The sequence below is a fragment of the Mauremys mutica genome, chromosome 1 (assembly GCF_020497125.1).
Source record: "Mauremys mutica isolate MM-2020 ecotype Southern chromosome 1, ASM2049712v1, whole genome shotgun sequence".
NCBI classification, from domain to species: Eukaryota; Metazoa; Chordata; order Testudines; family Geoemydidae; genus Mauremys; species Mauremys mutica.
Window position 1 is genome coordinate 213,539,606 of NC_059072.1, and position 14,336 is coordinate 213,553,941.

Genomic DNA, 14,336 nt, shown 5'->3' on the forward strand with positions numbered 1-14,336 from the left:
GGCATCTAGAATCACACCCAATCAGCAAACTCCAACAGCAGATGCACTCCCTCAGGCAGAGGAACTGACATCATCCCTGCCAGCTGGTTCTCCCAAACCATTGTTACGTCAGTTTTGTCTGTGTTGAGCTTTAGCCAGCTCATGCTCATCCATGACCCAAGCTGAATTAGACACTTCTTGAGGCACTGACCCACAGCATTGTTAGCGTTGGATGAGATAGAGCCATACGGTTGGGTGTCATAAGTGTAAGCGAGTGGACTCACCCCACGGCGCCTCCTGCTGGTCGTCGGAGGGAATTAGCTCATCCCAGCTCCAGAGCGCCCTCTGCAGGCCGGTGATCTGCCTTACCTCACTCTGGCGCCTGTGTCCCTCCCAGGACCCGGTGCCCCTTTAACTGGGGTGCTGTCTCCTGGCAATAACCCCATAGTTCTGGGTCTCCCCCTCCCAGGGGAACCCCCACCCACTATCCCCACTTTGCCTCAGACTATGGCTACTGCCAGTCATCACTTAGCCCCCATTCACTGGGGCAGACTGCAGTGTATCAGCCACTCATCACAGGCAAAGGGGTTTGGACCTTCTGCCTCTGCCTACCTGTGGGCTGCCCCTTTGCAACTCCAGTACCCAGTTGGCCTTACCCTAGGCCTGCAGCCTGGGGAGTTTCCAGGCCAGAGCTCCCCAGCTCCTCTTGCCTTCCCCCAGCCCTGCTCCACCTTAGGTACCCAGGTATGCTCCCTAGCAGCCAGGCCCTTCTCCCTCTAAAGCAGGGGTTGGCAAACTATGGCATGCATGCCAAAGGTGGCACACGAGCTGATTTTGCCTGGCACGCGGCTGCCAGCCAGGGTCCCGGCCGCCAGCCCCACTCAGCCCGCTGCCGGCTAAGTGAATGGAACCCCAGGCCGGCAGGAGACTGAGCGGGGCCGGCGGCTGGGACCCCAGACCAGTGGCAGGCGCACCACCCGGCTGCCCCCTCACTGTGCTCGGGTTCTGTAGCTCCCGGGAGTGTGAGCCGCCAGGGCACGGGGCCCTGAGCCTGCTGCGGGAGGGGCGACAGCGGCAGCTCACGCTCCTGGGAGCCTCAGAGCCCAAGTGTAGCGAGGGGGAAGCCGGGGGGGTGCATGGGGACTGCCGCCCGCATGCATCCACTACAGGAGCAGCCCAACCAGGCGCACCCCCCGGCTGTCAGGGGGAGGGTTGGATGGGTCGGGAGTTCTGGGGGTCCTGTCAGGGGGCAGGGAGCGGTTGGATGGGGTGTGGGAGTCCCTGGGGGTCTGTCTGAAGGTGGGGTGTATAACTGGCCATGTGCATGCACCATAGCTGAAGCTGATTTGTGAACAGTAGTTATAAAATTGTTCAATTGTTCAAATTGTAGGTCTATTAAAAAAAAATCTCCTCCCCCAAATAACCCCAACCCACCAAATGCTCACAGGATCAAGAATAATTTGATATTTGCTTTAAATATACAAAGGACTGGAGAACATAGTAACATTTCCTCCACTCAAATGGGTACAGAGACATGACTGAAGAATTCTGCTTCTGTCTAGAACATGAGTTACCAAAAACTCAGGAATGGAATTTTGACACGTATACCCCCAACAATTCTATCATATCCAAACTTTTCCATCCTGTCCTCTACTGTTTCAAAGATTATTTGGCACAGCTCAAAACAATGTTCATGGGAAGGGACGTGTTAAAATAAGTAAGTGGCCCACATCCATGCAGTCACTTACAGTGCCAGCTCCAGGCACCAGCTCAGCAAGCAGGTGCTTGGGGTGGCCAAGGGGAAGGGGCGGCATGTACCTCTTGGAGGGAAGGACCTGCTGCCGAATTGCCGCTGAAGAAGTGGCGCCGTGGAGCAGACGCCGATGACAAAAATTTTTTTTTTGCTGCTTGAGGGAGCAAAAACCCTGAAGCCAGCCCTGGTCACACTTACATTCTTTGTAGTTTCATGATCTAGTGGTTTGCACCTTTGCCATGGCTATTTATTGCAGGTCTGTGCTGTGTGTTGATGTAGTTCTACCAAGATTTGAGATCTGCTCTGGCCTTAAAGTAGTTTCCTTGCTTGTAAAATAGTGTGGAGTACCTGGGAGAAAATATCCTCTCTTTTTAGCAACAGCAGACCAGGTAATGAATGTAAGACAACAAGAAATTCTTCTATTGTTTTTAGTATTATAAAGATTCCTTTGGTTTCTAGGGAATATACTTGGGGCATACTGTGCAGCTACAGGACTTTTCATTGTAGTGGATCTATTGTTTGCTATCAATATAAAATTCTGCCTCAGCTGGGTGGACAAGGCAACCAATTTCTTCTAATCTGCACTATATTCTGGGCCAAGACTGCTAAATTACACAATAACAGTGTGGCTGAATCCACGCTCATAGAATTAAGTGCTTAAACTTTCTATAATGCTTTGTCCCCTTGAAACATGCCAGCAAGAAAATCTCCATTCTTTCTCTGAATGTTGCTCCAGTTGGCCATTGTTATAAGATACTGTATGTTTTTATATTTCATATATATATTATATACACACACACACACACACGTATATATTATTTTAAAAACTCATTTAGTGATGGTACTAGTTTTTCTGTTTTAAAATTAGCTTAAAATTTGAGAAAACATTTTCATCAAGATGAGAGACAATGGAAGTTAATACAGCACCTCTGTTATAGAAATCAATGTTATTTTTATTCCAACCGCACAGAATTGAGAGGCATTAAAAGAATTTAAGGATAGCTTTATTTAGCATGCCAAAAACATTAACAAAAAATCTTCTATAAACATAAGCAAAATGTTTAAATACCATAATTTAATGTAAACCAGATCTTTAAAAAAATTTAATACTGTAATCAAATAGGTTATTTACACGCAGTGAAGACGGAACTACCTCCCCACGGGTGTCCAAAATTAAACAATCTCTAAATCATCTGATTTCCGTAATTTCTTAAACAAGTCACCCATCTCCATGTTGGTCATTAGTAAACAAATCATTTTAGTTCTGTACAAGATTCACCTCTCAGTGTTACAGTCAAAGCAGGGAGTGCAATACCCTGAATTTTCTGGCAGTCAGTCAAGAGAGTACTGCATGTTCTTACTTGTAAAACATTCAGAGAGGTAAGGCTGTAAATCTTAGCATCACATTTATTGTGGGACAATGTAATTACAATTGAAGAAAAAGTAGAAGCTATAGTTTGAAAAAATAAAGCTTTATAAAAACCACTACAAGTCAAACTGTCATTTTAATCATATCAGAAAGGCCAAGCATAAAATAAAAGTTCTGTAACTTGTTACATTTAATAGAACCCTTAACTTTTAAAGCTAAAAAAATATTTTTTGTAATTTGGAATCATTCCAGCATACGAGAAAAAGCACTTATCTTAGTAGAGGAAAGAACATTTTAAGTGACTGCTTTATGCAGTTTCTTGTTTAGTCATGTAAATTGCATTCACTGAGACTTTTGGCCAGTGAATTTAAAATTGTGCTTGTGTGGAGTCTTCAATCAGCAGCATAGTTCTGAAAGTTATCATGGATCACTGTGAACATTTGATCTCTTTATTTCAAAGGACAAGCATTATTTCTTTATTGCAAATAATATCTGCACGATGTTGCAACACATTTTAGTTCAGGAACATTACAGAGGCTTGGTTGGTTCAAGAGACTGGTAGTGGAATACTGAGCATTACAACTTTCAGTCATTGGCATAAATCCAGAGCAGAGTGGAAATGACCAGAGGTTATCTGACAACTGCTTAATGGCCTATGTGAAATGAGTGATCATCATGCATTTCGTAGGGAAAGAAATCCACATACATAAAAGACACCATTGCAACTGGCAGCCTGTTGGCAGGCTCAGAAGAGACCACTATGTGTGTTGGCGTGAAGAGTAAACTATGATCATCCCCTTCTAGGCAGTTTCTGCATGTCAGTGATGAGGCACATTGGTTTGGTACTGTGTGCCCAGAGGCAGTGCATTAACTGGTCTGCAGTGCAGAGGGAACTTTAATGTCTAGAGCTTGTCAATCTAGTACCTTTCACAAGAACTAAATTCACTTAAGAAAAAAAAAAAATCAGATGTTCCAGAAACAAGACATCATCATAAACAGGACTAACTGAAGGGAAGGATGGAGAACAGAGGGGATAAGAACATTATGCTATCTTTTTTCCCCAATTGCAAAATTCACTTAATTACTGCCCTCTGTACAAGTACAGCTGATGTGTTCCAAAATTTCTTAGTCTCACTTACTGCAATCCCTGAAGTATCATATTTAAGCTGGGTGAATATGCTATGTTGATGTTTGTTCACACACAAATACTTTTCTCAGCCTTCCAAGGCCCAAGCGTAGGATACAGTATGTGACAAAGACCCAAAATGAAAGACAAAATATTCATGCAAGAAACTTAAAATGCCGTAGGCCATGGACCTTTGGTTTAAATAACTTTCTGTTACCAGTGTTTGATTCTGATGTAAATAATTTTCAACACTAAAAGGAAGGTGACATAAAATTTGTGTGGAACATAGGCAACATTTCAGACTAAAATAAATGACAACCCTCAAACGGAGGGACATTTGAGAGGTATGCACAGGAGACCACATTTGTACCTGCTCCATACTCTCAGTATGGATTCCCCATCTTTAAAACTGGCACGGGAACACACGCAGATGGAACAAAACAGGGAAGAGGTACACAGTACGAGTCCATTAAATTATATAAACGGTAGTAAGCTGCATTAAAGTGCTACAAGATTCTCTTAGTAATTTTAAAAAGTTGCCACTATTCTTCCTGCTTTTACTTAATACTGGTGACAACAGGAGGTATTGCAATGGCAGTAGCTGAGCTGGAGTTTACAATGTCTTCATACTGTGGGGGTGGATCTAAGTGATGCTCCGTTTCATTTCTTATGCAGGTTTCGGCAGTGGCTTCCTCGTATGAAGGAGGAGGGTCACCGTTTGACAGCCTTGTTGATATTGAGTCTGAACGTCCATCTGGAGAGCCCAAATATCCTGGAGACAGCCCACTGCCTTCATACATTTCTTCCTGCGGGGAATGAACAATGCTGAGCGGCGGGGGAAGAGGACTTCTACCATCAGCCACAGCACTATCACCAATGGCTTCGCGGGCTCCCCTATGCATGTATACAGACTGTCTACGCATTTTCTTTTTAAACAGGCATCTCCATATAAGAAATATGATAAGGAGGATAACAAAAAGGCCAATGATTAATGGAAATGCGAGGTAAAATGTATACCAATGATGTCCTGTGTTACTTTCTCCCTGGAGTCCTCCATTTGTGTATTCTTTCCAGAACTCCCTCTAAAACAGCAAGACAGAATAAATCAGAAGCTATTAAAAATAGATTTTAAACTGGTCTATTTTCAATAACAAAATTGAAGCAAAGTGTTTTGGCTTTCAATAAATGACCACCTAGATATTTAATCGGTGCAGATATTGTATAAAAAGTTTCCTGACTTCTTTCTGAAGTCATCACTGAGTTTGAGTTTTTTTTAAAAGCCACCTAACTCCTCACTGCTCACAACCTTTCTGTATCAGCACTCAAATCACAAACCTACATTAGAGATAGGAATGGATTAGAAAAATAACCTGAATTGATTTTTAGATAATTTGTGAATGCAACAACTCAAAGTCAGATCTATTTTTGGAATTAAAGATTATTATAAGGTGTTTCAACAGGGAAACATTGTTTCAGAATGATGGACTATTTTGACCCAGCATAATTATGCTGCACTGTCATCCTACAAATCAAAACTTCCCCACCCTCTGGCTTATAAAATAATAGCTGTCAGCTATTTATAGCTAACCATAGCTTTTGCAATATATGGATAACCATATTACATATACTTAAAAAATAGTCCAGAAAACTTGGTATCTCAGGTAAAGATAGATGAATCAACAGAGTATTGGAAATATGAATTGGGGGGAAGGGAGAATTAAAAATGAAACATCAATATTTTAAGATAACAGAAATTATGTTATTAATATTTTAAAATTATAATAGCTATTGCAAAAGCATTAAGAAGTTGGGATCAAAGTCCCATTGCTTTAGCTGCTAAACAAGGATAATACGGGCTTCCTGTCCTAGAGAAGTTTTCCACTGCCTGTATCTTGTGAAGTAGCACAGGTATCATGCATAGTTAACATAGACCAAATGTAAAATACAGGTGAAGTTACGTAAACCTCATCCCTTTGTTTCAGACAAATAAGGTTAGTAAACATCAATTATATTCTGTGCTTGGAGAAAACAAAAAATCCTCCAATAATAAATAATAATAATAAAGGTATCTACATGTTACATAAAAAAGTCCTGGGCTCAATATAAAATATGAAGTGATTTTTTTTAAATATACATAACACTTCACATAAATTACATCACTCTACACATTCTTAAACCTAGCACTAAAAAACAACAACAAAAAACAAGAGACTTGGGGTTTATTTAGGCAATGTATTACAAGTGCAAAAAAAGCCATCTTAACTGATCTTTTCAAAGGTAAACACTACACTTGGACATTTATCTTATTAGCACAATACAATTCCACCATTCTCACAAGGTAATAGTTTTATGACCACATGCATCAGTAACTAACAATGCAACAATCATTTCTGTCCCCAGGAAAAAGGTCTATCATTCAAAAGGACCGATCACATACATAAAGCAAGCTAGGGTTCCCTCTAGATATAATCTCTGAAAAACTAGTTAAGACTAGATTACAAAATAAGCAGATTCTTGGAAAAGTTGGGGGGAGGATGTTAAAAAAAAAACCCCCACAGATGTAACAAAGAAGCTAGCTTAGTCCACATTTTTAGGCGATAGGGTTATACACACCCCTTCCCCCAATATTTAATATGATCTAGAATGAACATAATTTAAAAAAAAAAAAAGCAGCTTCCTTTGCCTTTTCAACACTGCACAATTTGACATGTTTCCACAATTCCAAGACTTCAAGATCCTAACTAGGTCTGCAAAGCATCTGTATTTTAAGATGTGGTCCAAAATCATCTAAGTCAGTGTTTCCCAAACTTGGGACGCCACTTGTTTAGGGAAAGCCCCTGGTGGGCCGGGCCGGTTTGTTTACCTGCCCCATCTGCAGGTCCAGCCGATCGCAGCTCCTACTGGCCGCAGTTCACTGCTCCAGGCCAATGGGAGCTGCTGGAAGCAGCTGACAGTACGTCCCTCAGCCCGCGCCGCTTCCAGCAGCTCCCATTGGCCTTGAGCAGCGATCCGCGGCCAGTGGGAGCTGCGATCGGCCGGACCTGCGGACGGGGCAGGTAAACAAACCAGCCTGGCCTGCCAGGGGCTTTCCCTATACAAGCGGTGTCCGAAGTTTGGGAAACACTGATCTAAGTAAAGCCATACAGCATAGATTTCAAATGAGGGAAATAAATCTTAACCTAACAAACCAAATGCATTTTTTAAAATTAAAGTTACTTTAAAAAAAAAATCAATCACATCTATATCACAGTAAAATGCAAACCCCATACAAAACAACCCTGTTGAAATCTCTGGAGATTCTAGAAGGCGTTGTCAGTGGGATACTTGGGAAAGCGGAAGAGCATTACTGTAGGAAAGGGATAGATTAGCTGGGTGGGATCATATCTGGAACAAAGCTGGTGACGAAGTAGACAGGGACTGCGAAGGGATAACTAACCAAAAGAGCTTCATTCTTGGCAAACAATACCTTTTCGGTCAAAAGTGCTGGTTTCAGAAAAGCCCCCACCACACACACCCCTTCTCTTTGTTTTGTGTTCCTTAATCAGAAAGCTATAATCTTTAAAAAGCAAGTTAATAAGCACGATTAAAGTACTATGCTGAAAGCAGATTATGAAAATGGCAAGGTAAGGCTCCATGTTTACTGCAATCCAGTGACTCCCACATCATGCATGTTCAGTTTACAAGATTCTTCTTCCTAACTTCACTACAGAAATCAACCTGGGCTCTGAAAGTCAAGCTGGGTTCTTTCCTTTCTTACACAGCACCATTGGTAATAAAGTTTCTGCTGGCCAAATAATGCCTTTAGGGAAGACTTGCGTACTTCCCCCATGCCCTCAATCTGTTTCAGGGGGGCATGGATCAGCGTTCACATCACACTCCCAGTCAATGCCTGGGCCAGGGAAGCTCATGATCCAAGCAGTGGACCAATTCGGTGATGAAACCTAGTCATGTGCCACTCGAGGCACGTTGCGCATATGCTAAGAAGAAGAATCTGGTTCAGGTACAACTGACTAGAATGTTAGCTGGAACTATGTCAATCATTCACTAGGAAGACCATCATTATTATTTATTTGTATTAGAACCCCGCTTTGTCTCATCATTCTGCTGCATAAGCTGTGCCAAAGCAGTAAAGTGGTAAAAGCTTATTTTGGCTAGAGTCAGGAAGTCTGACTCTGAAACCACAGAGCAGATATGTTGAGTAAGAAGCTGCCATTTTTAGGTAGCCACTTTGCAGAACACGGCAGCACTTTACGTGAATGTAAGTTAGGTTTTTTGAATTATTTTAAGATGCTAGATATTGTAGAAACAGATTACAAACTTATATATGCTTTCCAGTATAAGCATATAGGGTTAACAGATTTCATTGCCACTTATAAGCATTTTAATAGTTTTCAAGTACTACCCCGATATAACGCTGTCCTTGGGAGCCAAAAAAAAACAAAAAAACAAAAAAAAAACCTTACTGCGTTATAGGTGAAACCGCATTATATCAAACTTGCTTTGATCTGCCGAAGCACGCAGCCCCGCCCCCCGGAGCACTGCTTTACCGTGTTATATCCAAATTCGTGTTATATCGGGGTAGAGGTGTGTTTTTTATCTCTAAGATGTGCCTGCTACAGGAGCTGGTTTTGTGGTTCTCCAGAATGCTGGGAAGCCAGTATATCTCCTGTTCGTTCCCTCAAAGAGAAGCAGCAGCAAAGCTAGCTCCTCTTCATCCTCCACAGAGAGGCAGGCCATTGCCTCAGGGTGCAGGAAGATGAGGCTATCTATGGGGTTTCCGTACAACTGGAGGGGTGTGTGGAGAGCTTCAGTAACTTAAGAGTTTAAAGCTGCTTTAAGGACATATGGGGGTTTATCATCTGTTTTAGTTTATGGACATTCTTTTCAAGCTTTAAGATAATTTACAGTCCCTCAAAGCTAAAGCACTTCAGCTCTGTGAAACCAAAATTCTGTGCATAAACGAAATATTTCAAAATTCAAGAATACTTAAATTCCCAATTTGTAAAAAATATTCTTTAAGTAAATTATTTCTACCTTTCTTCCCCAGTATCGTCAATTAAGTTGCTTGCCAGCAAAGTTTGTTTAGGTAGCCTACGTCTCAGATGGAAACATCCATGTTTTTCCTTGGAGGTTTCCTTTCCAAAAGCCGTAGTGAGCAGGCTTGAACATCCTTAGTGATAAGCTCCAAGAAGATTTCAACAAGATACAAGTTTAAGATTATGGGCTTCACACAGGGTGAAGTTATTTGGGCCTGTTAGGTAAGAGGTCTGTCTAGATTATCATAATGGTCCTTTCTGGCCTTAAATCTATTAATTGAGGTTTGTTATAGAGAGGGTTTTATCAAAGTTTAGAAACATCTGACTCCACTGCTGATGAGTTTCTTGCTATCCACCTCTAGAATAGTGATACCGGATTGTAATTGCAGAAATTGAAAAGTCTTTAGTCTGCTTTTGTTTCACAAGACAGATATGCTTTAATATCCAAGAGGAGACAAGGATCACTAATCAAGAAGAAAAAACTCAATTAAAAATACCACAAACTAGTTCTCATGCAGCAATTTTCATCTCTAGATTTCAAAGCACAAAGAAGGTAAGTATCATTGTCCCCATTTTACTGATAGGGAAATGGTGGCACATGGGATGGAATGACTTCAAGTCAGAAGATTACTTCAATTGGAGGAGAATGCAAAAAGCCAAAAACAGGGAGCCATCTAAGTGATATTTTTAGAGCCCAAAGGTTCTCATGAATTGCTGGAAAAGCAGGAGAAATAAAAAAACATTTGTAGACTTGGAATAGCTAAGAAAAAATTAGAAGAATGTTTTCCAGCTTTTAAACTATTAGTAATCGCTACTTGCAACACAAGCCCATCTTACGAAATTTTCTTTTAATACACTAAATAATTTAATTGGTGTGATTTAGAAGGATACATTCAGCAACCATTTGTTCTCAATCACTGTAGCATTCATGGCTCTGAAACACTAGGATTACTTTAACACTCCTAAAAGGATAGCAAATTTTATGCTAGGTAGGCCACAGAATCGGATAACTGATGGAAAAGACCAATTTAAGATACTTCTGCCAATGAAAGCTTGTTCTGTGCAATTCCTATTGCCTAGACAAGTCTAATTTTAAACGTCTCAAGGGATGGGAACTGCATCATTCATAGATAAAGTTGTGTCTAAGGCTGGGCATTTGACTGGTCCAAAAATAATTGGTCAATTCACCAGTCAAATATTGTCAAAGATGGTCAAATATTTTAAAGCACTAATTTATTAGCACAGTAACAATGGTAACAAAAAAAAAAAAAAAGAGTAAGACTTCATGGTCTCCAATAGGCTTAGTCTTAGAGAGAGACACTTATGCCTAATTACTAAAAAAAAAGGTAATTCTTTCATTTTTAGAGCTTCATTTCATTGGTGTTTGCATTTTTCCGAGGTAAAATAATTGCTAAGTAACTTGGTTTTTGTAATGTTAGGTTAGCATTGAAATGTGAATGTTAAAATTACAAAAGAAAAAAAATAAAATTAAACAGAAATAACACAAACCCATAGCAGCTATAAATAAAAAAGTCATTTTTAAATGTACTTATGCTAGGCAGGCAGCAAGCCAACTCATCAGGCAGCTTAACGGCTGTGCATCTTCTCTTTGTGCTGGGGGAGGAGGTTCAATGACTGAACCTTCCTCCCCCTCCCCCACCCCATTCTGAGTTAATTTCTGAATGTTTGTCTAGTCAGTTTAGACTGTAAACTCTTCAGGGCAGGGACCATGTTTTAATTTGTTTAATGTGTTATGAAAACTACCAAGTATATTGATGGCCTGGTATACAAAGGACAGACAGTTTATTCTAGAACAGAGGTGGGCAAACTATGGCCCACGGGCCACATGCAGCCCTCGGGACCCTCCCGCCCAGCCCCTGAGCTCCTGCCCCGGGAGGCTGGCCCCCAGCCCCTCCTCTGCTGTTCCCCCTCCCCCGCAGCCTCAGCTCACCCCGCCGCTGGTGCAATGCTCTGGGTGACGGGGCTGCGAGCTCCTGGGGCAGCGCAGCTGCAGAGTGAGGGCCTGACCCAGTGCTCTGAGCTGTGTGGTGGTGGCATGGCCTAGCTCCAGCCAGCCAGCGTGGCTGTAGCACTGCCAGCCACCAGTGCTCCAGGCAGCGTGGGGGTTGGATAGAGGGCAGGGGAGTTCTGGGTGGTGGTCAGGGGGCGGGAAACGGGTTGAATGGGGCAGGAGTCCCAGGGGTGCAGTCAGGAAGGAGAAGGGGGATTGGATGGGCCGGCAGGGGGCAGTCAGGGGACAGGGAGAAGGGGTGGTTGGATGGGACAAGGGTCCTGGGGCGGGGGGGAGGAGGGAGTCAGGAATGAGAGCAGGGGTTGGATGGGGTTGTGGGGGCAGTCAGGGGACAGGGAACTGGGGGGGAGGTCAGGGGGTGAGAAGCACGTGGGGTCAGATAGCAAGCGGGGCCGGGCCACGCTTGGCCTCCCCTAACCAGCCCTCCATACAATTTTGGAAACCCGATGCGGCCCTCAGGCCAAAAAGTTTGCCCACCCCTGTTCTAGAAGATTCCAGCCAACCAAGATGCTCAACTATCAATTAGTTCAATTTTTCCCCCCCAATAGGTTGCATTAGCATGTGGTAAAACGAATGATCAAGACATTTAAGTAGACTTGCTCTAACAGATGGCACCATGATGCATCAAAAAGGTAGGCTGTGATCAAATAGGCAATCAACTGACATCATTTGACTGGTCAACCAGCTGGCTTGTCCAGCCTACTTGTGTCCAATTGGTAGATTTAAATTAAAAGTATCTGAAAGAATGAAGTTCTAATACTTCACAATCAATATAACTGTCATTCACAGAGCAGGCACCCTGTACATTAAATTGATACTGACACAATGAGCTGTTGACTCTCCATGTCAATGTTAAAAGCATTAATAAAGTAGCGCTGAGAACTTCCATTTTAAGGCCTACTGGATTTTGGCAGCATACCAGCCACAAATCACTGCCAGTCAATGCTTTGACTTTTTATAAAGGCAAAAATCATAAGATCCCAATCAGAAAAGCTTTCTGTATTCAATACCTGGAGTACATGAACAAAATGACAGTGTGAGTAAGCACTTTAGACCTTTGTTTTTTTTTTTTAATTTGCCTCAATCTCAGATTATAGTAGAACTATATATTGAAGTTCAACATACTATATTATACATAGGTCTCTCTTATCTCCTAGATATTTACACAGTGTTAATGATTAGTCTGAAAGCTAATATGAAAGGCCACATTTGATACTCAGAAATACTATTTTGGGTAGATGTTTTCAATCACTGATTATATAGAACTCAGCCACGCAGCTGACATTCCTTTCTGCAAAATTTAAAACAACAAATTTAAATGTTCAAAGTTTTCCACAATTAAAGATTTTTTTAAATCGCCAGGAACATAACACTTTAGCGGCATGTGGCATAATTTCAATAAAAATATTTGAAGTTAACAGAAATAAAATGAATTACAATGCTGCAATCATGCCATGACATTGTGCATTATTCTGTAATTATGTTTCAAAATGTCCTTGAACCTAAGAATTTTTTAAGCCATGTTTCTACAGGCCAGAGGTGTTGACAATCAATTATGTCTAAAATGGTCTGAGCAGAGTCATCCATAGATCAACTAAGTTTTGTCCGCACTTAATTTTTTTCTCCTAGTTACCAGAAAACATTTTCAGCATATCATAATGTAGACAGTCTCTTCTGTTCATTTATAACCCATTCAAAGACTGAGGTACATCAATGTTAAAACCGTCTCTGGCTGTAAACGATAAAGCTGCTATTGTAAGATAGAGCAGATCAGCCTTTTAAACACACCAGAAGTAGATCAAGGCACCACAACACTTGCACTGTAGAACTCCACTATGCGCACAAGACCTCAGCAGAAGGAACTCCAATAAGCCTATGCTGCGACTACAGTAGCCAAGAGATCCTACTTCTTCCCATCAAAGTAGGGATTATAAATTGCTTTATCCATATGGATCGCCACCACTCAACTCCAGGAAAAAGTAACCATTCACTGCAAGGAACAGGCTTTCTACAGTTCAATAAGAGAGGCTCAATCAGTTTATTATTCAAAAGGCAAGACAGAACAACACAAAATGAAAGCATACATTCCTCTCTCCAGGAAGCAGTCTCACAGCATTACACATCGCACCGTAGAGCTGCTTCAAAATATGCTTTCAAGCCCACCTATATTTATACTAGACTTGGTTCTGATTGATAGAAAACTCCATAAATTCCACTTTATCACCACACACCTTACAGTTCTTATCTAGCGCCATACGTTTTACAAGACATAAAGGAGTCTGTACAAACCAGCCCCAGCACAGATAATCCATACCTAGTAGCCTGCAAATTTTGCAAGTCTAAGCAGAACACACCTTGTTTATTCTGACAGATTCGACACATACAAAGACTAGGTATTGCAACAGTTTAACTACAAATGAATTTCCACAATAAAGCTTAACATGAGTAGAAACTATTTGGGGGAATAGTTCATAGTTTCACAACTTATGAAGACAAAGCATTCTGAAAATACATGATATACCCTACTTGTTTACTACTAACTACTTTTTATCATCTTAGGGCTATTCTACACTACTGCTTAAGTTAATGTAACTTATGGCCCTCATGGGTAAGAAAAAGCCACCCCCCTGAGCAATGCAGGTTACATTGAGCTAAGCGCTGTCCACACCAGCGCTAGGCAGGCAGAGATATTCTCTTGCTGACATAGCTTCTGCCGCTCGTTGAAGTGGAGTAATTATGCTGATGGAGAGCGCTCTCTAGTCACCATAGCACGTCTTCATCAGACGCACTACCGCAGCGCAACTGCATTGGTGCAGCTGCATCAATGAAGTGTGATAGTGTAGACTAGCCCTCAGTTGCACACCGTACCTTATCCAGTCAAAAGTGTAGTTAGAGGAAAAAGTAATTTACATTACTGGTTAATAAAGCTGTTTGCAAGAGCCAATTTCACAGTCCTTATTGCAATTTCATTCCTTTTATGGAAAACCTGCAGCATCAGCATTATATATAACTATAGCCTCACAAGCATTAGTTTTCCACTT

General features: G+C 41.6%; 1 protein-coding gene across 7 annotated transcripts in view; it reads right to left on the reverse strand.

Annotated features, from left to right (window-relative positions):
* Window positions 1–2,719: 2,719 nt before the first annotated feature.
* PRRG1 (proline rich and Gla domain 1) overlaps window positions 2,720–14,336 on the reverse strand; it is a 106,376-nt gene continuing 94,759 nt past the window's right edge. For all 7 annotated transcript variants that reach the window (XM_045020299.1, XM_045018068.1, XM_045018880.1 and 4 more), the window contains one exon: window positions 2,720–5,309. In XM_045020299.1, the coding sequence (XP_044876234.1) occupies window positions 4,785–5,309 (525 nt within the window). In that variant the 3' untranslated portion in view covers window positions 2,720–4,784. The remainder of the gene's footprint in view (window positions 5,310–14,336) is intronic.